The 26480-nt window shown below is 34.3% G+C and overlaps 2 protein-coding genes and 1 long non-coding RNA gene across 8 annotated transcripts in view; 2 read left to right on the top strand and 1 right to left on the bottom strand.

Moving 5' to 3' along the window:
- Positions 1-60: 60 nt before the first annotated feature.
- Positions 61-17630, top strand: LOC144374347 (axin interactor, dorsalization-associated protein-like). The gene is made up of 4 exons (XM_078037203.1): positions 61-149; positions 416-522; positions 15497-15619; positions 17370-17630. The coding sequence occupies exons 1-4, from the start codon at positions 61-63 to the stop codon at positions 17498-17500; spliced, it is 450 nt and encodes a 149-aa protein (XP_077893329.1). The 3' UTR covers positions 17501-17630.
- A 91-nt stretch (positions 17631-17721) lies between these two features.
- LOC144374350 (uncharacterized) overlaps positions 17722-26480 on the top strand; it is a 45139-nt gene continuing 36380 nt past the window's right edge. Inside the window, exon 1 of the long non-coding RNA XR_013433791.1 lies at positions 17722-18424. This is a non-coding gene — a long non-coding RNA (uncharacterized LOC144374350). The remainder of the gene's footprint in view (positions 18425-26480) is intronic.
- LOC144374346 (transport and Golgi organization protein 1 homolog) overlaps positions 22466-26480 on the bottom strand; it is a 130992-nt gene continuing 126977 nt past the window's right edge. For 3 of the 6 annotated variants that reach the window (XM_078037197.1, XM_078037199.1, XM_078037198.1), the window contains 3 exons: positions 26079-26155; positions 24311-24473; positions 22466-23293 (listed from right to left, as the gene is read on the bottom strand). In XM_078037197.1, coding sequence (XP_077893323.1) covers positions 23010-23293; positions 24311-24473; positions 26079-26155 — 524 coding nt within the window. In that variant the 3' untranslated portion in view covers positions 22466-23009. The other 3 variants (XM_078037200.1, XM_078037202.1, XM_078037201.1) reach the window with 3 other exon arrangements.

Raw genomic sequence — 26480 nt, forward strand, 5'->3', positions numbered from 1 at the left:
TTTAAGATATAACATATAAGACTAACTAATATATAAGTCTAAGATTATGATATAAGTCTAATGTTGGTCTATGTATTTTTTCTAGTCCTAAAGAATATTCTCACATATAATAAAGAATTTCCATTTGATGTTCAGCCTGTCCCATTAAGGTAAATAAATAAGCATCCATATTTTATCTTCTGATTTTATTATCTATTTTATGCCTGTTTTTCAAATATTTCTGTATTTTTTCCCTATCAAATTTGGTATTGGTGATATGGCTGATACCATTGGTAGCAATGAGATGATTGACATTGACATTTATATCAACATTAACCTAATAATCAGCATCTTATCTGGGAAGTTAGTGGCTATGAGGGTTAGCTGGTGTATTAAGTGGAGTAGCTCACTAATTTTTCTGTCCTTTTTTATATAGGAGAATTTCAGCCCCTGGTGAGGAAGAGCATTTGGAATTTGAAGAAGATGAAGAAGAAGGTGGTGCTGGAGCAGGGTCTCCTGATTCTTTTCCTGCTAGAGTGCCTGGTGGGTACAAAAAATGTACATTATATAATTCAAGGTCAGGTGTTTGGAACTTACTTTTGTACTTGTTAGTGGCGGGTAAAACATCTCCAGGTTTGCCAATCTTAAGCAAATTATCATGGCCATTCTGATAGCAGTAGCTAATGGTTTATTGTGAAAGTATCTTACTATTTGTGTCAGGGATCCTCAAAACATCCCGGGTTTAGTGATTGGCTAGGAAGACCCACAGGACTCAGCATATAGCTGTACTCACAGTTGTATTCTGAGTCATTACAACAAGAAAACACAAGAACAAAATTAGCAAAGGGTAAAAGCACACAGGCAAATTCCAGAGGAAACCAAACTTCTAAGAGTCCTCTCCCAGCAGAGTCAAATATGTACTTGATTCTCTCAACATTATTTCACACCTGTAAAATGAAAAATATTGTCTATTGGGGAAACACTGTAGAGATTCAGTGCACAAGACACTTATTGGGGTTAGCATGAACCAAAACTAAAGACTCCAGGAAGAAAGCAAGTGTTCAGCACAAACCATATTGTTTGCATGGACGGTTTAGGCACAGTGATCTTCTTAACAGGGCATGATGGGAATCCTGCTGAAATCCAGGTTCCCAGATGCTAGCCATGGACCAACATTGTAAGTAGGCTTTCTAGAGTAACTGTTTGCTATGTTAATTCTTTTCTTTATATATCTAGCTGTTCTTTAAATAATCATACATGATTGTGAAACCTGGACCTGGAGGAACAGATACTATACAGTTGCCCTTAACAGGGAAATAAAGAATACATAGCAAGTTCTTTTTATTTGTGGAAGATTTGACAAGGTTGTAAAATACCCTAGTCAAGCACCCTGAGTGAATTTTTTGCCTCTTCCACTTCTATAATTTCTTCTGTTCTTATACAGTGCACAGTTTTTACTTCTGATGAACTAGTTCATTTTTTGGAAGTGTGGAAATAACACTGTACTATTGTGATGCATTTTTTATGCTTTATGGTATAATTAAATATAATATACATATCATCCAGAAAACTTCATAATTAAAGTCATATTCCAGTAATTTAAATACTCTTTGGTAGAAGACGTTTGAAATATAAACAGTATAGGCTTAGACAAACAAGATACCTGCGCTTTTGAGTCTAACATCTGCCAATCAGTAGTTGAGTGACTGTACTTTTTTCTTTATAAAAGGAGATGTTGACAATGCCTAATTCATAGGGTTACAATGAAAATTAAGGCACCACATACAAAGCATTTGGCATGATACTTTTCATTTGCTGGGGTAGTGGTGGCTACTGTATTTTCATTATCACTTCTAAATGGTGCTAACAGTCCTACACCATAGGGTTATTGGAAAAATTACAGTCACTATAAAATGTTATTGTTAGTGTTTCTTTGATACAAGGTAATTATTTCCAATCTGTTTGTCCTTATGAAGAAAGAGCTATATTTTACTTGTCATATTTGTAGGAAATTTCAAGATTGCTGAGATGATGAGGTAAATAAATTTGCTAAAATTTTTCTGTATTTTTTATTTCCTTTTCAAACCACATGCTGTACTTGAAATAGATTCCAGTTCTATAAATTTCTGGTTTGATTATTTGTTCACTAGCTATACTTCTGTAGCAAACAAGATCCTTGAAGCAGATGATGTAAGTCATGAAATGGACAGATTAAGGTCTTTATGGGTTTCAGGTTGCTGAGTTGAAAAGAAACTCTGTAAATTAAGTCTATTTGCTATGAAAGATTAAGCCCAAAGTAATTAGATTTTTGTATTCTGATATAGCATTTTGGTATTTTATTTCAGAGATACAGAAAGCTCACTAAACCTTTCTATTCCCTGAATTATTTTCCTCAAAGTAAGAAAGAGTACATATAGTTCAATTGGCTATATTTGATTTTCGATCATATTTTCCAGGGCCTGTGTCATTATAAAATTAAAAATGTCATTGAAGGACAATTTGACCTTTAACTTAATTGTAGAATGGGGAAAATTGTTATACTGTGGACATCCAAGATTTCATTCATGATAAGGCTGTTGTGTCTATATTATCATGGCAGGGTGCTCCTAAGAATTATAACATTTTTATTATCTTTATTTTATGTAATTTATATAATTGTAAGTTTGTTGTATTTTTTTTTTTGGTACTGAGGATTTAACACAGGGGTACTTTACCAGTGAGCCACATCCTCAGCCCTTTTTATTTTTCATTTTGAGACAGGATTTCACTTAGTTGCTGAGGGCCTCACTGAGTTGCTGAGATTAGTCTTAAACTTGGGATCCTCCTGCCTCAGCCTCCCAAGTCACCTGGATTACAGGCTTGTGCCATAGCATCTAGCTTATTATGATCTTTTGAAAAAATATTGATTAAGGTGTCCCTTACATATATAAAAGGCATCTTTTTTTAGTGTGCAGCTTTATGAGTTTTGACAAACACACATGCTAAACACTACTACTGTTAAGCTAATGAGATGAAGTATAATATATGACTATGGTATGACCAAGAGTAGTTTATTCCCATTTAAAATTAAAAATGAATTTTTATCCAACCGTTCTTGAAAAGAATAAAAAATTGTTAAACCTTTCTTTGACATTAATATCATTTTCAAAGCCTTCAATTCTCATAAGACAAACAGTAACTTTTGTGTACTGCTTTAAACACTAACTGGCTTAAGTACAAATAGTAGTTTAATTTTCTTAAGGTAATCTCAGTAGATTTCATTTAAATAGAGGATATAAATTTATAACCTATTATTTATTACCTGAAAACTTATTTATCATTTTGAATATTAAAGCTTCTAAATGATAAACCAAAGTAATACAAATAAAAAAAATAGCTGATCAGGATTATATGCTTATAATCCTAGCTACTTAAGAAATTGAGGCAGGAGGATTGCAAGTTTGAGGCCAGTGGGGGCAACTTAGAGAGACTTTGTCTCAAAATAGAAAGAACTAGGGATGTAGCTCAGTGGTAGGGTGCTTGCCTCACCTGTGTGAAGCCCTACATTTGTTTCCTAGTACCACATGCACAAATAGCCATGACACAATTTTAGACAAAATTTAAAAAAACATTTCTGAGTGACCTAAACATAAGCCTAGCAATCTCAACATTATTCTAAATTTGTATTGGTTATTCATCTTTTATATAGTCTTAGATATGTACAAAAACTGTTTTTTGAAACTCAAAATGAAGAGTGAATCTTACTTCTTTAATATCAAGCCTGTACTTGTTTCTTTCCTGCATAAATATTCAATTCTGAGTTGAACTTGAGAGTTAAGCAAATATGGATTTCATTTTCAGCTAAAGTGCAGTGTTTTTCTTACTCATGCATATAGGAAGTTGAAAACTGCAACAAAATATTCATTGCTGTTCCATGAATATTAGGGCATCCTTATTTCACAGAATTTCAGAATATATTTAGGGTTAAGCAGTAAATACTACCAAAGTGTGCAGTTAAACTCTGGCTCTCCGTGCACTTCCTTTCTCTCAAAGTCTCAAATTCTCAGACTGAGCCGAACAGTCAGAGCCAGAGTCCCTTATCCAGTCATGTACTTATATTGAAAGGAAAGGAAAATACCATTCAATGTTATCTGGAAGTTCTCCTAGCTATTTTTCAATAGTTTTAAGGCTTGTTAATATTCTATTACTCTCAAGCAGTTTTGGAAACATTTTAAGATTTCTTTTTTATAATTTGTCTTGTTTGTTTGTAGTACTGGGGATTGAAGTCTGGGGTGCTCTACCACATAGCTACATCCCCAGCTCTTTGACTTATTTTTTTTTTATTTTGAAACAGGGTTTTGCTAAGTTGCCCAGGCTGGCCTCTCCTGCCTTAACTTGCCAAGTTCCTGGGATTACAGGCATGCACCACTAAGTCTGGCTAAGTTTTTTTTAATCCATGAATCTTGTCACTTGAAGTCAAAAGGTTTTCTCCAGAGCTTTGCAGAAATTGGTTTATAGGAAATTTCTATTGAGTATGCTCTTCATCAAGGCTCTAAGCAACATCTGGCCTGCTTTGTCTTGAAAGTCCTCTGGCCACTCAAATTTTTAACCCAACACCTGTAGTAACTCTTCCTTGCATGCTAAATGGCATCTGTGTATGAAGCATATACCCACTGATTCATCTTAGGTTTTGTGAGAGTATTTATTATTTTTTCCAGATATGATGGTTACACTTAAGAATTCAGCCATTATCCAAATCACATATTTCTGAACACAGAAAAATACATATTTCTAGTACCAGTCAATAAAGAAAATAAAAACAAGAATATATTCATATAACTTATATACAAACAACTTTAATCAGGTATAATTTTTCACAGACCTAGAAATATTATTATTTGAATGCTAATGACCCCTAAGATTTTTATCAAACTTTTAATATAATTTCAAAGTGAACAAACTTCTTATGATTTTACTCTTTATCTTGAAAGGTTGGACCAGTTTCTCAACTACTAATCAGTTACCAACCAAAAGAAATTGTGCATGTGTTTTCATATTTTCACACAATTTGTATGTGTGTACAAATTGCAGATGTGCAGTACAAATTGCAAAATTTTTCTCTTGCTAGATTTTTAAGACCCATTTCATGTTTTGTGCCATTTACAAAATGTTATGACCAAATAATGATTTGATAATACCATTATTTTAAATTATGTTAAAATTATCCCAAAATAATAGAAAATATTATTTTATATATATCATTTTTATTGGATTTTAAAATTACAAAGAAATGTGCACTTAAAAAATGTGTGTGACAGACTTTGAATTTGTAGTATCAAACATCTGAATTTAATTACAAGTATGATAAATCTAAAACAAAGAAGACATAAATATATAATCACACACATATGATAATGCTTAGTTTACATTTTAGATATCAGGTTCATCTCTGTCCTAAAAGTATGGACAACAAATTTTGTACTCCTTATTCATGACATTTAATTTACCAAGCACCAAGGCAAAATGAAGACTGACTCACCTCTTATTGAAGTAAATGCCTGTGACAAACATTTGTACAATATCATGTAAAAAGCAAATTCAAATCAGTGTTTTAAAAAATATAATCTTTGGTAATTTTCCTCTTTTAATGTTCTGACCTAGAAAATGATGTACTATTTTGGAATGAAGACTGTCATGCCATTTCCAATTTTGGACTAGAAATTGTCCTTATAGTATGATATGAGATATAAACAATAGAAATTTTTAAAAAGCAAAAATAAAAAAGTTGAAAGAAAAGAATGACTTCCTCTTCTGCATGTGAGGACAGGGTCTTAAGGATCCCATTGACCTTCATATCCATGTCACTCCAGACTCATCCTCAGGCTGGTGGTCCTTTCATTGTCTGATTCTCCATGATCTCTATGGCCATCCTACTTGATACTTAGACCTTCATTTTTCTCAGCATCCTCTTGGAACAAAGAAGTTATGGGCAGGGGGTGGGGGGCTTCAGATGTTCTCCCATTGTTTTTCTGTACCTGTTGCAGGTAGAGTGGTGCTTCATTGCTTGGTCTGTGTCAGTGCTGTGGGGTGACCAGCAGAGGCCGAGGCCTTACTTGCACAATTCCCTTTCCTCTCCACAGTGGCAGTGGCTGTAACATTCTTGGCTAGGTCAGACGCTTTTACACAGTTTTTAAAACATTCTTGAGGGAACTTGTCTATGTTTAACAAACAGCCATTTGGGGGATCCATAGCTACCTTCACAAATTGTTTTCCACAGATGAAGCACAATGAAATAGAACAACTTGAGTTTTTACCCAAGTACCACCTGTTAATAAACAGTTTCCATCAACAAGATGGACTTTTTGGTATCCCCTATTACAGTAGTGTGGTAAAATGGTTCCAAACCTTCTAATTCATTGTCATTACTTTATCAGAGTTGTCTTTAGGTTTAGGCTTAGAATCTTCCTCTCGCAGAAAATCACACTGAATTGAGTAATTCCTTCCAACTCTTTTTGACACCAGTGAGAGCATGCTTGCTCTGGTTGGTGCATAAGAGGTGGTTGGGGGCAGATAAGTCAGAAAAAGACATGCTTTCTGTGTTCAGTACAACTTGGGGCTCACCAGCTATCAATGGCTTCCTTTGTCTTGCAGTAAAAACTGAAAGTGGAATTAACCAAATGAACACAGTCCTGCTGCTCACTGCTATATGAGTGTTAAAGACCTATCATATTGCTATCTGGGCTGCTCAGTCTCTGTCCATTCCTGTGAATGTGCATTGCCCAGTGTACAAAGTTCAAATGTTACTCTTTTTTAATCACTCCCTTACTTGGAGTTCTTAGTGACAGCTCAATAACATCCATGGGATGTTATTGAAAACTTGGTTTGGACAGCTGTAGCCATTTAGAATTTTCCATATTTAAAAGTATGAGGCATAAATAGTGGCCTCACAAAAATGTCTATATTCTAATCCTGGGAACCTGTGACTGTTATGTTTACATGGCAAAAGGAACTTTGCAGAAGCTTGAGATGGGGAGGTTCTCCTGCAGTTCCTTTTAAGGCTTTAGGGACAATTAAAATAAAGATGTTAAAATGACACATGATGGTTAAAAGCATGGACTCTGTAGCCAAACTTCTGTGTGATTATGGATAATTTGTTTTTCTATGCCTCACTTTTCACCTCTGAAAAATAGAACTAAACTATTGTTGTGAGGATTAGATGAGAGGATTAGGATAGTATGTGGCACATCACAAATACTCACAAGTGTTAGCTATTTCTTATTTACATAGCAATTCCATGTGGAAGAACATTTCTTCTAATCTTTGCTCTAGATCTGAGAGCAGATGATCTAGCTGGAATAGCACAGTTTACACTGGATTGTGTGTAGTGATTTCTTTCTTATCCTTGTTAGTCTTCGAATTTTATGAATGTAGTTGACTTGTTCTCATATTACACTATGTAATTGGATATGTTAATTCTTCACTTAGAAATCTTCCTTTTAATGCATTGGCTCAATTTACAACTATCATGGTTTTATCTTTGATGCAAAAACATGCATATAGATGGTATGGTATTATTTTAGCATTTGATCTTCTTTTATGTTTATTATTTCTTCACTCATTGATATAGATTCTCTAGCCATTTGTTTACTAGAGCATGATAACCTCTAGAACTGAAAATTCAGTCATTCATTCAATAAAATATTTCTTCAACAAAGATCTGTTTATTCCTTGTGCATACTACAAAAGGAACAGTTCCCACACCTTTCAGGATGCTTATTGTGTAGTCAGCAAGACAGAGCCAAAAGCACATGATTATGATTAGAGATGTGCACCAATGTCATAGGTTGGCAAAAAAGAAGGGCTGAGGGAATTCAATAAATCTAGCCAGATTTAGGACTCACTGAGTATGTAGGAGTTGACCATGCAGAGAGAGAGAGCACATCATAGACCATTCTGAAACACCTTAAATAGGCACCTTTCTATGTAATCTATGATCTTAATTACACTCAGCTTCCTTCATAATGGAACACAATGTTTGCTATTCTACCTTGAATTAAACAAGAAATTCAGACTTGAAATCACTGCCTCCATATTAAATTATTCGAAGCATAATGATTACATTAAACCTTACTGTGTAGTCTCAGGCAAAAAGATTGTTGGTAAGGAATGTAGCATCAGCCCTACCATTTCAACTGAAAGACCTAGATGATGACAGGTTATAAAATTGACTCACCCCAAAGTAACAACAAGTTTAATATCAACTTGGAAAAAAATAATCTTAACATCAAAAAGACTTTGAAAGTTGTAAAGCAATCATCTTTTGAATGTCAAAAAAGGTAGTAAAGAGGTAATACATAAAAGAAGTAACATTCTTGGGGGTTTTGGGGGGTGGGGTGGGGTGGGTTCTTTTTTTGTCTTTTTTAGAACTGGGGTTTGAATCCAGTATTTTGCAAATGCAAGGCAGACACTTTGCCACTGAGCTACATCCCAACCCAACATTCTTAATATATAAAGAAAAATTTTAATTGTAATAACCAAAGCAGAATACATGAGAGGAACAGACAATATGAGCGAGCGCACGAGCGTGCACACACACACACACACACACACACACACACACACACACATTTAAAAAACATCCGTTAAACATAAAAAGATACTCAACTTTATTTTTAATAAAAAACAGAAATTAAAGCTACTGTTGGTGAGTCTTAGGGGAAATAGGTACTTATTAATCACTGGTGGGAACAGAAAAATGGTGAGGTTCCTTTGGAGGGGAATTGAGCATTCTCTAACAACATATAAGTACATATTTTTTCCTTAGCAATCCCATTCCTGAGAATTTACTTTGAAGATGCACCCCCAAAATACAGGAAAAAGAGGAGGAAACATTTGCATATACACAAGATTCTCTGTTTAGGTGTTTTTTATAATGATAAAAAGTTAGAAATAAAGTAACTGCCATATGAAGATTGACTGAATAAACATAGGATGCTGTAGAAAATAATTCAGAAAATCTCCATGAACTAATGAGTGATTTTTCAAATTATTGTTAGCAGAATTTATCAAGGTAGTTCACATTAGCAGATTAAGGGGAAAGATTTCATAAAGTTGTCAACAATGCAGAAAAAGTTTTCAGTTAAGTTTGAAATACAGCCTTGATTTTAAACAATTCTTGTCAAAGAACAGAAAAACATCCTTAACCTGATAAAACATGGCTACATGACATTTACAGCCCAAAATCGTTTAATGATGAATTTGAACAAAACAAGAGTGTCTATTACTTCTTTTCATCAGCATTGTTTTGGAAGCTCTAGCTACTGCACTAGGACAAGAAAATGAAATATAAAAGGGGGGATGTTCTTTATTTGCACATTTATGAATATATAGAGAATATATGCAAAAAACCTATTCATAACTCATTAATAAGATAATGTGGTTCCTGGATAGAAAATCTGTACAGACAAATCAATTTTATCTCAAACAAGTAATAATTGCTTAGAAAATGAACTATTATAATATTTATAGTAGTATTAAATAATATCAAGGACCTTATTATAAATTCAACAAAAGAAATATAAGAATTTTATGTAGAAAATAAACCTTTATTGAAAGAAATAAAAGAATATCAAAAGGAAAAGGAAACTGGAGCAATCTTGAAATTAGGGAAAAAGATGGAAGAGTGACTTAATAATTGTTATGGTTGGTGAGATGTTGAATTGTACATTCTCTTTTACTTTTTTCATTTCTCTCAATTGAATTGTTTATGAGAATGCATTTTATAAAAACAGTGAAGTCATTATTCTTTTTTTCATTTGTTCATAATAGTTATTCTTGACATTAGATTCATTTGGACTAATTATAAATGCATGGGATATAATTTGCTCCAATTAAGTCCCTTCACCCTCCCCATCCTCCCTCCCACTGTTCCCTTTCATCTACTTTACTGATCTATTTATTTACATTTTTTAAAATTAGTATGTTATAGATATTCAAAATGATGAGTTTCATTATAGTATATTCACATATGTGCATTGAAAAGTTAATTTGGTTTCATTCCACAGTTTTTCCCTACCCACTCCCCATTCCCTTCTTTTTCTTTTATTGATTTTATTTTTTTTAAATACACGACAATGGAGTGTATTACAATTCTTATTACACATATAGAGCACTTTTTTTATCTTTGTATAAAGTATGTTCATGCCAATTCACGTTATACATATACTTGTTTTTTTGCATTACAATTCTTATTACACATATATACCACAATTTTTCATATTTCTGTTTGTATATAAAGTAGGTTGACATCCAATATGTGTCTTCAGACATGTACTTTGGATAATGATGTCCATCACATTCATTCCACATTCATTAGGAGGCTAATCCCCTGCCTCCTCCCTTTCCCTCACTCCCCTCTTCCCTATCTAAAATCCATCTATTCATCCCATGTTCCTCTTCCCTACCCTATTATGAGTCAGCCTCCTTATATCAGAGAAAACATTTGGCATTTGTTTTTTGGGGATTGACTAACTTCACTTAGCGTTATCTTCTCCAATGCCATCCATTTACCTGCAAATGCCATAATTTTATTCTCTTTAAAAAACGTTCATAGTGTATATATGCCACATTTTTAAAAATCCATTCATCCACTGAAGGGCATGTAGGTTGGCTCCACAGTTTAGCTATTGTGAATTGTGCTGCTATAAACATTGATGTGGCTGTGTCCCTGTAGTATGTTGTTTTTAAGTCCTTTGGGTATAGTCCAAGGAGAGGAATAGCTTGGTCAAATGGTGGTTCCATTCCCAGATTTCCAAGGAATCTCCATACTGCTTTCCAGATTGGCTGCACCAATTTGTAGTCCCACCAGCAATGTATGAGTGTACCTTTTTCCCCACATCCTCTCCAATACTTATTGTTGTTTGTCTTCATAATAGCTGCCATTCTGACTGGAGTTGTATCTTAGTTTTGATTTGCATTTCTCTGATTGCTAGAGATGTTGAAATTTTTTTCATATATTTGTTGATTGATTGTATATCCTCTTCTGAGAAGTGTTTGTTCAAGTCCATGGCCCATTTTTTGATTGGGTTACTTGTTTTTTCAGTGCTTAGCTTTTTGAGTTCTTTATATACCCTAGAGATTAGTGCTCTATCTGATGTGTGAGGGGTAAAAATTTTCTCCCAGATGTAGGCTCTCTGTTCACCTCACGGATTGTTTTCTTTTGCTGAGAAAAAAAACTTTTTAGTTTGAATCCATCCCATTTATTGATTCCTGGTTTTAATTCTTGTGCCATAGGAGTCTTATTAAGGAAGTTGAGGCCTAACCCACATGATGAAGATTAGGGCCTACTTTTTTCTTCTGTTAGACGAAGAGTCTCTGGCTTAATTCCTAGGTCCTTGATCCATTTTGAGTTAAGTTTTGTGCATGGTGAGATTTATGAGTTTAATTCCATTTTGTTGCATATGGATTTCCAGTTTTCCCAGCACCATTTGTTGAAAATGCTATCTTTTCTCCAGTGCATGTTTTTGGCACCTTTGTCTAAAATAAGATGATTGTAATTTTGTGGGTTAGTCTCTGTGTCCTCTATTCTGTACCATTGGTCTACCAGTCTGTTTTAGTGCCAAAACCAAGCTGTTTTTGTTACTATTGCTCTGTAGTAGAGTTTAAGGTCTCATATAGTGATACTCCCTGCTTCACTCTTCCTGCTAAGGATTTCTTTAGCAATTCTTGGTCTCTTATTTTTCCAGATGAATTTCATTATTGCCTTTTCTATTTCTATGAGGAATGCCATTGAGATTTTGATTGGAATTGCATTAAATCTATATAGTGCTTTTGGTAGTTTGGTCATTTTGATCATATTAATTCTGCCTATCCAAGAGCAAGGTAGATCTTTCCAGAAATAGTAAATGAATTCAGCAAAGGAGCAGGATATAAATCAACACCCATAAATCAAAGGCATTTCTGTATATCAGTGACAAAGCCTCTGAGAAGGAAATGAGGAAAACTACTCCATTCACAATAACCTCAAAAAAATGATACTTGAGAATCAATTAAAGAAGTCAAAGATCTATACAATAAAACTACAGAACCCTAAAGAGAGAAATCAAAGAAGATCTTAAAAGATGGAAAGATCTACACATTCCCTTCTTAAAAGGAGAAAAGGAGGAGGAGGGAGGGAGAGGGGGAAGTTGGGCAGGGTCAGATCAGAATATGATAACCCAAAGGGTGGGGTTTGGCCTGCTGAGAACTTCTAACTGAAGGAGATTGGAATCTCAAAAGCAAGCTCAGCAGCAAAGCCTTTGCTCTCCTCCTGCCCTCCTGTCCGTTCACCCTTCTCTCCCAAAGCCAGTCATAAAACCTAGAAAGTGCTCTCTCTCTCTCTCTCTCTCTCTCTCTCTCTCTCTCTCTCTCTCTCTCTCTCTCCTCTCTCTCTCTCCCTCTCTCTTTCCTTCCTTCCCTGCTATTCCCTTCCTGTCCCCCTACCCTCCCTTCCCCCCTCTCTTAAAAACCCTCATTCCAGACAGGACCTGCCTTAGGTCCAGAAGGAAAGAAGGCCAAGAAGATGACCAGACAGGGCTTGCTGGGACCCTGGCAGCCTTTTACCATTAGCTCACACCCCCTTTTCCAGTCATTTCTACATGGCCATCCATTCTTCATGGAACATAAACATAAAAACAGGAGTTTTCCCTGGATCTCTAGGTCTTTATTTCTGAAGGCTTTTAGGTCAAATAAAATTCTATTAAATAATTGTAATGATTTTTAAAATGTAAAGATATATACTAGTTCATAAATTAGAAGAAGCAGTTTATAAAGATAGACTCTTTCTGAAACTCATCTGAATTTTTATTGCAGCTATAGAATGAAGATACTGTATTAGTGGTAAGAGGATAAACAGTCCGGTAAGACAGAATAGAAAACTCAGAAAGTGATTGCCACATGATTTATGATTGAAGTGGGACTGCAGATCAGTGGTGGAAAATGTCAGTCTTTTTAATGAGTAGTGCTGAGACAATTGAGTATTTATGTGAAATTGAATGAAATTAAAGCCCCTACTATACACTGTAGTCAATAATTCTGTGTGACATATGGAATTAAGTGTGAATGGCAAAACAATAAAATGCTTTCAAGATAATACCTTTATGATTTTGGAGTGGGGTAAGTTGTCTTAAATATGACATAAAAAGCACTGATAGTAAAGGAAGATATTAAGAAATTTGATATTACTAGCAGTAAGTATTTATCATAATCAGAAGACACCATGGCAGAGAAAAGTCATTCTTAACATTCAAAACTAATACTTGGTGTTAGAAGTTAGCAATGGTTGCTATCTTTTGGAAGAGTGAATTGGATATGGTGGGGGGAAGGACACTCCCAGGAGGCTGATCATATCTTTCCTAGATCTGATACTAGTTATACAGGTGTATTAACTTTGTGGAAGTTCAGCAAACTGTACTAACAATTTGTACATTTTAAAATGTATATGCTCTACTTCAACAAAAAGTCTTTATAAAGGAAAAGTACTAAGAAGCTATTTGTAAAACATTTGTCCAGCAAAATAATAGAGACCTCCTACAGCTCAATAAGATAGATATCTCAATAAAAAATCGAGCAAAATAATTGAACACACTTCAGAAAAGAGGAAATCATATATTTGATTTATTCTAAAAGGTGCTCAACCTTATTAATCTTCAGAGGAATGCAAATTCAAATGATTGATTTCTTTATACCAAAATTGGCTAACATGAAGAATCTGAGAAAACAGTACCTAGTGAGGATGTGGAGCAATGGGAACACTACTGCACTTGGGCTAGGAATAAAAATTGGCACAACCACCTTGGGAAATGGATTGTCATTACATAGTAGGTATGGAGGTAACATGCCAGGTGACTTAGTGATTCCTCTGTTTCAGAAATGGGTGCTTATGGGAACCAGAAGATGTTCAGAAGAGTATTTATTATAGCCTTGTTAACTATATCCAAACACTTGAAGTAATTCAAATGTCTATCAACACAAGAATGTGTACATAAACTGTAGCATATTTATACAGCCATGTACTACATAATAGAATGAACTTTTCTGCAGAAAAATTCATATATGATATACATACATGTGAATATGTATGTATATAAATATAAATGTATACATATTCACATTTTTCGTAAAATTTCAGAGGTGTTTTTTAACTCTCTGAAGTTCATCCCAGATGTCCAGGTACAAGCCCCTCTTCTAAAAGTACCCTCATTTGTCAATCAAAGAAGATGCATAAAAGGTATTATGTATATATTTAATGATATCAGCCTGAGCCCATTTAGGTTTGTTAATGCAACAGTGGACTGCAGCCTCCAGGCCTTCCCATTATTGCATTTGTCTGTATTGTCTTCATATTTGTTTAAATTAGAAAGTAATACATTTTTAACAGCACTGTTGAGGTATAATTTGCATTTCATAACATTTCCCTTCTGTAAGTATAAAATTCATCGATTTTTGACACCTCTATAGAGTTTTGCATCTGTCATCACTATACAAGTTGAGAACATTCCCATCACCTCCCAAAATTTTCTCAAGCCACATTTGCCATCAATCAAATGTGTATTTTCAAATGTAGTGTGTTTATTGCTTCATGTATTTCAAATAACTCATCATTAAAAGTAGCATAACACATTGTTGAATAGAAACTTGAAAAACATCAACCAAAATCTTTTGTTAAGTGTATTTTGAGGTTCTGTATACATACTTGATTAAAATCAGCTTATTTGCATCTGTTCTCTATTGCTAGTTTCAAAAAAGGGAACATACTGAACAGTTGATTTCTTCCTTCATATGTCCTTGGTGGGTGAATGTTGTCATGTTGTTCTGGGTAGGTTTTTAGTTTTAAAAATTTTAGTTGGTTTTGGGGAAAATGTTCAGTTATACAAATGGCCATTTTATATGGCAGTCTCTATAGTACTAATTTCTGAGAGAATAACTCATACAAAATAGAATGAAGAATAGAAGTTAGACTATATAGTTAAATTAAAACATAAATATCAAATTGTAAATTATTTTCTTTATTAGGAGTAACTAAAGAGAAGAATGTATTGATCAACTCTGATATTAAATGTCTCAGACTTTAGAACAGTATAACAAGTATTTTAAAAGCTTTTCTCGTCTTTGTTCTACCACTTCATATTAAGATGCTGAGTATAATATAGAAGTACATATGGAATATAAATATTATGTGAGCATATTATACAATTATGTATAATTGGGCTTCCTCAAGTAATCTTTTTAACATACTTTTATTATACATACTATATACTATTATTATAGAAATGATTATTTCTGCTTAAAGGTGATTTATGGTTGGGAAATGCAGATATATTATGTGTAAAATTAAATATTTTTCTAAAAAAGTATAACATCAGATGTTCATGAATTTCGGAAATAAAAATACATAATGCCTAGCTAGTTCCTAAGAGGTAGGCTATATCTTCTGTTTGTCAAAGTATTTACTCTGAATTGTTGGTGGAGCTAACTTTTACTGAGGTTTCTCTGTTGCCAGGTACTTTATTACCAAGGTTGCCATCAGAACCGGGAATGACATTACTCACTATCAGGATTGAGAAAATTGGTCTGAAAGACACTGGACAGTGCATCGATCCCTATATTACAGTTAGTATAAAGGGTAAATAACTGGCAAATTGCATTATGTTTTTTCTCATATGGGACAAAGTTTTTGACAGGGGATGGTCTTGTATATGTGACAACTTACTTTAATGCATTCTATAATGAGGCAAAATCCTAGAAGAGATCATAACAGAACATAGTTCGAAAGACTTACAAAAAATATTTCCTACTTATACACTCACTTTTGCTTTTGAGTTTGTATAGATTTTTGCTCTTCAGATTCCATCTAATGTGCAGACTAAACATACACATTGTCCTTAACAGCAGCTACAGTCTTCAGGATATAGATTAACAATAGCACCCCTCACCTTCTCCTATCCAGTCTATATTCATTTCTCTCCACAAAGCCCCATTTCCTATTTTCCCATCTCTCCTGCTTCAGCCCCTTCTTCTTCCTGTGCTACTGAGGTATCTACTTAGGTGAATCCTACAGAGGCAGATGAAAATCAGGGGACAGGGAAGTAGGGTGCAACCATAACATCCATGCCCTGAAAGCAATCCCGTGGGATGATGATGTGATTAAGGAATAAATTATACCATTTTACAGAAATAACTATAGTTAGTACAAACGGCTTATTTTAATCTGTAGTTTTGCACCAAAGGAACAGATCGGTGCTGAAATTAAATGGAGGAACTTTTATCAATTGCAGAAATAAAGTCAGATCCATGGGTTCATTAGTGCTAATTAAAAGAAAAATATGACCACAAAGAAAAACATTTATTTAAAGAACATAATCCACAGCACTAATACTGGTACACTTTTAAATTCCGAGGTTACCAGTTATCAAATATATAGTGTACCGGAAAATATTTACATTGTTTGATAGGCCATTTATAAAACTGCATACTCATTGAGAAAGTATACTTAAAACACAAAAATATTTAATGATGTTGTAAATGTTAAATTACCTTTGCATATGTTATACTGAAATATTTTTATGTAAATATTTTTTTAATTATTAAATGTACTAAATTGTTTTTTGAGCTTTTTGAGACACATAAATGAATAACACATAAACACTGAGGAGTTATTAAATGAGTCCATGTTGAATTTGACTAAACTGAGATTTTTAAACCCGGAAAATTAAAACTATATATAACGTGCCATCTGGTTGTTGTAAATTCAGGGTATGTTGTAAACAGTATAACCAGAATTTAGATAATATATATGAAAAATTATTCATTAACCAAAGGGTTTTTGTTGGCTGTTCTCATCCATTTTTGGTTCTTAACAGGGAAATTATGATAAGGTTAGGTTTAAAGGCTTTTCTAAATAAGTCATATACTTGATCAAAGTTAGAAATTGGTGGCAGAGCTCCATTGTGGCAAATTATATACTCCAGATTTTTTTGGCATAGAAATATATAGTGGGATATTCCCTATGAAAAAAAAAAACATGTTTGTTCTTTTTACCACTTCACTATGAAGATCAAGTTTTGTCCACTTGGCCATGTAAAGGCTTCCTACCACTTCACTATGAAGATCAAGTTTTGTCCACTTGGGCCATGTAAAGGCTTCCTTGTCCCCTTCATGAGGTCTCCTATCCAGTCTATATTCATTTATCTCCACATACCCCATGAACTTTAACAACTCTCACATACTTGCTCACACCAAATAGGAATCTCTTAGCCTGAGAATCTCCTCTCAGCTCTTTCCATGCCTCTTTAGGAACTGTAACCTTTGCAGTTTCTATATTTTCCGTCTGTATATGTGAATGCTCATAAGCAGAAACTTAATTGTTTCTCCAGATCTGAATGACATAGATTTAACTCCTGTGCAAGATACTCCTGTGGCTTCAAGAAAAGAAGATACATATGTTCATTTTAATGTGGACATTGAGCTCCAGAAGCATATTGAAAAATTAACCAAAGGTTTGTAATTATCAGTTACTGACTTCTTAAGGACACAGTACTTATCTGGGTTTGTGTTCATAGTATACTTAACACAAGATCTTATGTCACATAGTTATGAATATTGACTTAAAGTCAAATCAAAAATTTTTTTTAAATATGAGAATTAGCAGTTGCATTATCTAGTTGTGTAATAAATGTGGTTAAATATTATTTGATAGGGAAGTTTTTCTCATAATACAGAGTTAAGGAAGCAGGTTCCCTAATAATTACCTTAAGTCCTTTTAGGAACCTAATGATTACTTTCTAACAGTTAAAGAATTATTTTTTTTTCTTTCAATAAGATGCATTGGGTAAAAAGATACTATAACTGGCAGTTAGTTTGTAAGAATATGGAAAGGACAATCTGGGCGTGGTTTCAGGAGGGAGAGAAATGATATAAGGTAGAATTTTTTTTAAAGGAACTCTTAAATTTCTATTCTATCTAATACAGGTGCTTATTGAAACCATTTCTATAGGTACTGCTGATACTTAAGTAACTTCTGTTTTTCTTGTGGTATTTAATATTTTATATTCTTTGGTAGTTTATGATTCTACCTGTGTACATAACTTACATTCTTGCTATACATTTTTGTTGTACTTTGTAGAATTAAATGATATGGAGAAATGTCACTCAGACATGCTAGTACCAGAGCTTGGAGTGACAGCCACAGTGAGTTATCAACAGTTGTGTCATCAGACTGTTTGACACATGTTACTTTGTAAAATCATAGGCTTCTGGTGACACATAAGAAATGTGTGGTCTCTGGCTTATGTTGTTTGTTTTAATTCCTTAGGTGCAGCTATCTTCTTTGATTTCAAACACTACAAGCCTAAAAAAGGTTTACCAGCATCAAGTGTTTTGCTTTCATGGAGATGGATGAGATTAAACCTGGGCCAACTGTAATAGAACTGTAAGTGATATACATATAGGATTCATACTGTTCTAATGGTTACTAGTTCATGTTTCTTCTTAGTCCCTCTTATCGAGAATGTAACATTGGAGTAGATCAATCATCAAAGTATTTTAAATCTATTGTGGTTACAGATACAAGAAACCCACTGACTTTAAAAGAAATTGCAATTATTGACCAAGAAACCACTTTATCTTCATCTACATCAAACTTTGCACAAGGAATGATTCTGACATGAGTAATGTGGAATTTCTGTGAATTTTACCACTCAGTAGAAACCATCATAGCTCTGTGTAACATATTCATCCTTCAGGAGGCAGGAAGTGAACCATATCTATAGGCCAGTGAGTCCATTGCAAAGCTGTACCACAGAACTAAAGTCCAGCACCTCATTGTTATGACTCCTTTAGATACAGATTTATTGTAGATTTTGAAACTTGTTTTTACTTTTCTATTAATTGTGCAATTAATAGTCTGTTTCCTAATTTACCACTGTTCCTACCCTGCTTCCTGGAACAATATTGCTGTGGTAGGTATGCTCATCTTCAAACTTAATACAGCAATAAGAATGTGCTAGAGTTTACACATTTGCTCACTTTTGCTCCAATATGGTCTTTTGATTTGAATTAACTTCAAACTTTTGAATTGAAGTGGGTAGGATAGTATTAGATTGCTTTGAAAGGAAATTGGATCAGTTATGGTCTGTCTTTTAGGCTGTTCCTTAGAGCTGGCCTAAATTCACCCTCATCTGATAGTTCTACTTAGAAATAGTGTGCCTTGATCAGATCAATATCTTATATGGGAGTGTTCCCCAGATTGTAGCTGTGATTTTTTTCCAGATGACCAGATTGTTTTTCTGAAAGTGAGCATATTTTTAGTCATGTTGATTAGTTGTTCTATATCACATTGCTATTGTTTCTACGGTTAACATTAAATGATTCTAGGGTTAACATTAAAACTATCTCTCTCAGAATAATTACAAATTTTTGAGTGGGTTTACGTCGTCTAAATCATGTCATCTAAAAATAATTGAGTCAGATGCTAATGAGATACTGCAGGAACAACTGCTGTTTTTCTGACAACTGATTGTGAAACCTTAAAACCTGCATACCTTGTCTTTATAAAGTGATGAGTATGCAAAATTTGGAAAGATATTCTATTTTTTTAATATAGGTAGATACGACTGCCATTTATTTCCTATTTAGATATATTGACATTCATATGAAAATATGCAGGTTATTAGCCTATTATAATTTCACTATTTACATTACTTTTAACTTGATGAGACATATATAAAACTGTCATAGTACACAAGGTGGATATTTGATACACAGAAAATAAAGATTTGTGAGGAGCTTTTTTGTGGGTTACATGTAGAACCCATGTATTTTAATATTCACTATTTTAAATGAACAATGCATGAAGGGAATGCAATACTTGACCTATTTTTAAACTAGTGTAAACCCTAATCATACCATCAATTTGCTTTTTAAAACGAATAACAGTTATTTTAGCCCTTGCACTTCAAGAGATCTAGTCTTTAATTTTTCAGTTGTCTGTTAGGTCAGTTTTGTTTACTAGATGAATGTTAATAAAACTATATGAGCCTGAAAGAATTCTCAACCAAATTTAGTCTTTTCTTTCATCTGGATTGGGTTAATTTCACAAGTGCAAAAATAGTTCAGTATACAGTAGTTCTAGGAAATGAAGAATTTGCCTTAATAAAATGTTCACTCAACCGAAACTCTGAGTAGTCAAAATTTCCAGACTGTAAACTTCTCAAGAGAAGGGCCTCATCTTCTCCATGTCATGTAAACTTTCCAAGGTGCTTGGCAGCACTCTACTCTGTACCCTGTGGAGTGCTCAGTACCTTTTTGTTTGATGTTACTGATGTTTGATGTTGCTTCCTTAAAATCTACTATTAAAATGTAGCAAAACTGATACATTGTTCTTTCTGTTTTCTCATACTATAAAATATGTATATCAAAGTGATAATTTAAAAAAAACAAACTTTTTTTGGTTGTAGATGGACACAGTACCTTTATATTTATATGTGGTGCTGAGGATCAAACCCAGTGCCTCACATGCAACCCCAGCCCCTCAAAGTGATAATTTATATGAAGAAATATTTAGCATCCTTCACATAAGAATGCTTTTTTTTAACCTCGATTTATTTATGTGGTGCTGAGGATTAAACCCAAGGCCTTGCCTGTGCTAGGCAAGTACTCTACCACTGAGCCACAACCCCAGCTGCCACCAAAGAATGGGGTTATATGGAAAAAAAAGAGGATGCTTTATATGAATGTCTTTCATCAGCATTAAACAAACTTAAATTGAACATTGTCGTCAGCTTAGCTTTAATTCAGACCTGATTGACCAACCCCCCCCAAAAAAGGTGATTTTATCTTGAAGCAGTTAACACAAAGCAATCTGTATCTCACAAATTAGTTGTTTAAATTTACTTTCTAGTGTGGGAGGGGATGAGTCACTGGACAATAATTACAACTATAGCAGTAATATTTTCAGGTTGAAACACTACTGCTTCACAAATTAAATGATTTTAGTAACTAAACTGAAACACAATTTGCTGGAGAGGACTTCTAAAACTTTTGAGATACAAAAGTATAATTGAATCAGGGGACAGTATTCTCTACACAACCTGTATATGGGCAGATACCTTGGGCTTTGCTACAGAAGTGGTACAATCAATCAGATGGATGTAAGGAGAGGCAACTATGGGTGGGTTCAGAACTGCTCAGATAAACTACGTAGAATGCATTATAACTTACTAATAGAATAAATACAAAAAAGGCTTTAGAGGGAAAACTACTGTTGCTTTGAATAAAATAATAAATCTGCCTTTCCTTGAAAATCTATCTTCCTAGCTGACATCACCTTTATTTAAATGCTATTTTAAAATTAGAAGTTTTAGTAACTTCAGCATTGCCTTGTGTCCTGTAGAGGTTTAAAGATACATTCAAAATTGGTGTTTGTGACTTAAATTTTATTTTACATGGTTAAAAATGGCATAAGCTATTATATGGTTTTCCTCTTACACACACAGCTGCTGCTTCTAATATTAAATGGAGGTTATGTAGATTGAATTCTTCCTAAAGGACTCAAATTCTTTTTATTCTGAGTTATCTTCAGTAGTTTAGAGATTTTGTTTCACACTGAAGCTTTTGCCCCTATTTTGAGAATACTTAGGGGACATAAAAAGAACAATGATATGTTATGTTCTAGGTTTTAACAATCCTATTACTTTCTAGAATTTAAAAGAATGGAAGAATATGGTCTAGCAGTAAAAAAAAGTACTAGGCTTTTATAATTTTATTTAAATCTTAAACCTCTTAAAATGTACTGTTAAAATTGCCGTAATTAATATTACAGTTCTGGAGAGCTAGTTCTTAGAAACATTGTTTTAAAGACAGTAGTTACAGATTCAGGATTTGCTTTAATTGATTTTTAAATAAAATATATTTGAGTATCTATCAAAAAAAGAATTTAATTCAGCCCATATTTGCTGATTATAGACATTATAAGTTTATGAGTTTCATTCATTCTTAGAGGATTATACTTTTCTAATTTTTTTTATCATATTCCTTGAAAATCAGTGGCAAGGTATGGGAAAGAGAAGAGTGTGTTGTGTACATTTTTAAAAAGAAATTTCCTTATTTTATAGACACAACATACCACCTTATATTTTACTGTTATAATGCAATAATGGCAAAAGCAGTAGAACTTCAGGTCAAACAACTCTTGCTACTAATGTAAACTCATTCTCAGAAAACCATTCTCACATAGACAGTGGTTAGAAAAAAGTACAGGAATGTGCTACAAAAATAGAGCCACAAGACTTCTCACAAGTAAAAGAAATCCTCTATAGAAGTCCACAGTTGACCAAGGTCCAGCCTCCTTAACAGTGAGCAACAGGGAATATGCTGCCAAGTCACCATCTTCAGTTCTGAGAGTGAGTTTACATGCTTCCCCAATGGCACAAAGTCTCATGACGATCCAATGAATCAACAGACACTTGGGAAATATTAATAAACAATTTTTTATGAACTATTACAACAAAGAACTTCAGCAAGAAGGAAAATGAAGTTTATGATCTTTGAGTAAACATTTTTAGCGTAACAGTCTCTGCGACCAGATATTGAAAGAGAAAAAAATCAAGCTTATAAAACACCATTTCTCTGTTATCAACTGCAATACACTAAAAATAGGATAATGGAAATACATGTTCTTAAAGCATTTCCACAAGAAATGTCCATAATTATGACATTCTAAATCATTTAGCAATTGTATATGCTACATTAACTAAAACAAAGATATTCCTTATTGCACATTTTAAAATTGGAAGAATACTCTAGCTTAAGTGGGGATATTTAGGGGGAAAATATTTTGGCTCAAAATGTATACTGCGCCAAGGCAGCTTTATTCTAAAAACATAAATCTTTTAAAATAAACTTTTATATTTTGAAGCCAATAATCCTTTAACTCGATGAATAGTTCATAGTCCATTTTCTGACTAAGTGTCAGAGGTTAAATTTACAGGCCCTGTTTTAAGGCCTGTGAACATCCCTCACACCTGAGAATCAGGTGTAGGTGGAGCTTCATCTTTAAAGCCTGAATGCATTAAGTCTTTTGCAGCAGGTGGTGGCCCATAGTCTTGGGGACCATGAGTTGGAGGTGGTAATGGGGCACCAGAAATGAAGTACTCTCTTGGTCCAAATGAGCCTAAAGTTCTAAATGGTGCTGGTGCAGGTTCTGGAAAAAAATCACGAGGGTCAAAAGGCAAATCCCGTTTTCCAGGTGAAACACCTGGTGCATATTCTCTGAAGCCTATTGGTGGATGAATACCAGGACCTGGAAAATAAAAAGGAAGTTATGTAAATACCCAGAAATTTCTGAACTAGGGTGATTTCAAGTATGTTGATATTATAGTCTTTAATTTCTCTCAAGCCTAGAACATCAACTGGTGAACATCCTGACTTGCCAGATGAGGCAAACTGAAATGGAACAAGTTTAGGTTATAGACTTTGGCCAACCAGCCATGAAGCAACATATTAAGGATTTAAATATGGCTCTACCTAGCTCCAGGCTTGTCGTTTTTCTTTTCCTACTATATAATTGCAGAATTATTTCTATCTCACAAGAGCTCCATTTATATTTGGAAGTACTATATTACCATGAAAAGATGATAGATTATGAAATAAGAACTTTACTACATCAAAGAAATTTTGATAAAAGGAAATCCCACTATTTATTACTCTATCCATTAAAAATTCATGAAGTATTTCAGCATGGACTTTACACATGCCATCAGAATCAAGGTGCAGGCCCTCCAGGAAAAGGCCTTCCACAGCCACCTAATTAAATCAGCAACATTTATTAGATCACTGTTAAATCCTCCTCTTTAACACTTCCCTCTGACTTTTCTCAAGGTAAGGAGGGTTTGACTTTTCCTTTTCTATATTCTATAACCTACTGCTTATGCTTCCATTATGGGTGATTACAAACTTTATGTTGTAGGATTTTCATATCTGTGACAAAATTTTAAGTTATGGCATGCATCTCATCCACCTTTCCATCTATTGCAGTGCATATCAACAGATTTTCAACAAACATCTGCAGAAGTAATATTTCTGGCTTTTCTGTATATAGCCCCTTATCCTTGTCTATGAGAGATAGCTATTGCCTATCTCAGTATAAGATTATGTAGTGTCCCATATGTGCCAGAAAACTGGAGGAAAAGTTAAAATGTACTCAGCTTTATCCTTTCATTGTTAAGACCTGAGATAGCAACCAACTGTTTTAGCAAGCAATAGAAGTGGAAGATGAATGTGATTTATAAGTCAATCACTACTATTCAGATCATCATACCAAAAGGTGGAGGAATTGGCTGAGGCCCAAAAGGCCCACCGAGCTGAAGTGGCAGTCCATACCGAATGGGAGGTGGTGGAGGCCATCCCATTGGGGGTCCCATGGGGGGGCCCATGAAGGGTACCCCTGAGAAAGGAGGGGGCCCATTCATAGCCATATGAACCTGCAATTTAAGATTTGAAAGAAGTTAAAAGTTTTAAAATTCCTATGTATTAAGACAAAGTACCAACACCGATAAAAGCTAAAACCCAAAACAGGCACCTGTCCAGAGAACACCATCAGTGCAACAAAACTCTACCCACCCCTCCTGTGTATTCCCACTGACAGCTTACAGAAGTTGGAAGGATGCCACAAGAGGGACCAGTTTGTTACTGATTATATCTGCACAGGAAAGGGAAAGGCAAGAGGACTGGCAGAGGTTGTTAACAGAGGTGATTTCTGACCAGTATGTCATGTTGTATTCACTACAATCTATTTCAAAGGGACTCCCCCCCTCCCCATCACTTCCCTTTCATCACAATAGCTCATTACTTCCATATTAAGAATGAACAGAATAAAATGAAAAATCCATTCTCTACCCATGTAATAATAGCTACTATTCAGAGTATCTTCGGTAAGTCTTTCATATATTATTCAACCTCTGAGATCTTTAAGTAGACTGTCTTGTTTTAAATAAGAGGGAACAAAAGCAAATGGAATATCATAATTTGTTGAAGGCCACACTGCATATTAAAGAAACTCAATCCCAGGTTTGCCTCCAAGCCATGCTTTTCCCACCTCTACTCCTCTCTAACAATGGGTCTTTGCTCTCTTTTAAATCTTCTACTACAAAGGGGTTTGGGGTCTTATCTAAGCTGCCCTTAGATTTCTCCAGAGATGTATATTCCTAGAATATATATACACTGGAACTTGAGAAGTATTTTCCATCACAGTGCTATATACACAAATTAGGAAGAAAAGGCTTTAATATTTACTTTCATTTACTGTACACCATTTGAGATATTGATTTATCATTTCCTATGAGTAGTGGGTTTGAAACTAAACAATTAAAAATTTATTTTATTATAGAGCTTCAGAAGACCTACCAGATATAATAGCAACACAGTTACAAGAGAATACACTTATGTGAACAAATGAGACCATTGCTTGGGACTGGCTCAAGAGGTCATTTCAGATTATCATTGTTTCACTGAAACAGTATTTCACTTTCAGAAAATCTGATACCAATCTAATTCAAATCACTCAAAATAGGGTTTGCACAAATGGAGGAATTCTTAAATAACATTCTTCCAAACAAAAATAAAAATGATGAATTATATAATTTATAATGAATTTACTTTGCCTTAGAAGATTCAACACAAAACACCATATAAAGTTAGAGTGATAACTTTTTACATTCTGTAGTTCATTATAGTTGTACACACTTAAGCAACATTCCCAAGTTAAGGAGAAAAGTAAGCTCAATATTGCATGCAGTTTAAAGCAAACAAGATCAGTGTCATGCTCTGAATATCCTTCCCAGAAATGCACAGAATAAAACCCAATTCAGTTCTCAACCTCTAAGTACTTACTCCAACTGGATGCTCAGTCAAAGAAGTAATGGTGGAGACTGAGGGGGTCTCAGGTTCTTGGGGAACAGTTTGCTTTTTAAAAAACAAATGGGATAGTACAAATAGAACACAAAGAAGGATAAAGCAAAGAGAAAGTACTGTAGGAAAGCTACATGTTCCTGCATGACCACATGATTCACAGTAACTACAAAACTTACCTTGCCCTCATTCGTCACCTTAGCTGGAGAAGAACTTCTGGAGCTGCTGTTCATGTGAGCTGGACCACATCCTGGGTCTGTTAGAGATCAAAGAATGGATTCAGACTTATTCTAACATGAAAAGAATAAAAATCCTCCATCCACAATTACAGATTCTTTGAAATTACTTGGTCCTTTACCAGAGGCAATGGGTTTCCCAGATGCCTCAGAAGACCAGTACGAGGTAAAGGTCCATCCATTGACCCTTGGGAAAGAAAGATCAGAGCCCTTGTATGTATTTTTCAGAAGAAATAAACCACTGGTGGACAGGTCAGGGTTCAACAATAACTGGAAAGCAACATTAAAAATGGGTTGCCCAGGGGTTGGGGTCATAGCTCAGTTGTAGAGTGTTTGCCTAGCATG

This window comes from Ictidomys tridecemlineatus, unplaced genomic scaffold (genome assembly GCF_052094955.1).
Source record: "Ictidomys tridecemlineatus isolate mIctTri1 unplaced genomic scaffold, mIctTri1.hap1 Scaffold_642, whole genome shotgun sequence".
Lineage (NCBI taxonomy): Eukaryota > Metazoa > Chordata > Mammalia > Rodentia > Sciuridae > Ictidomys > Ictidomys tridecemlineatus.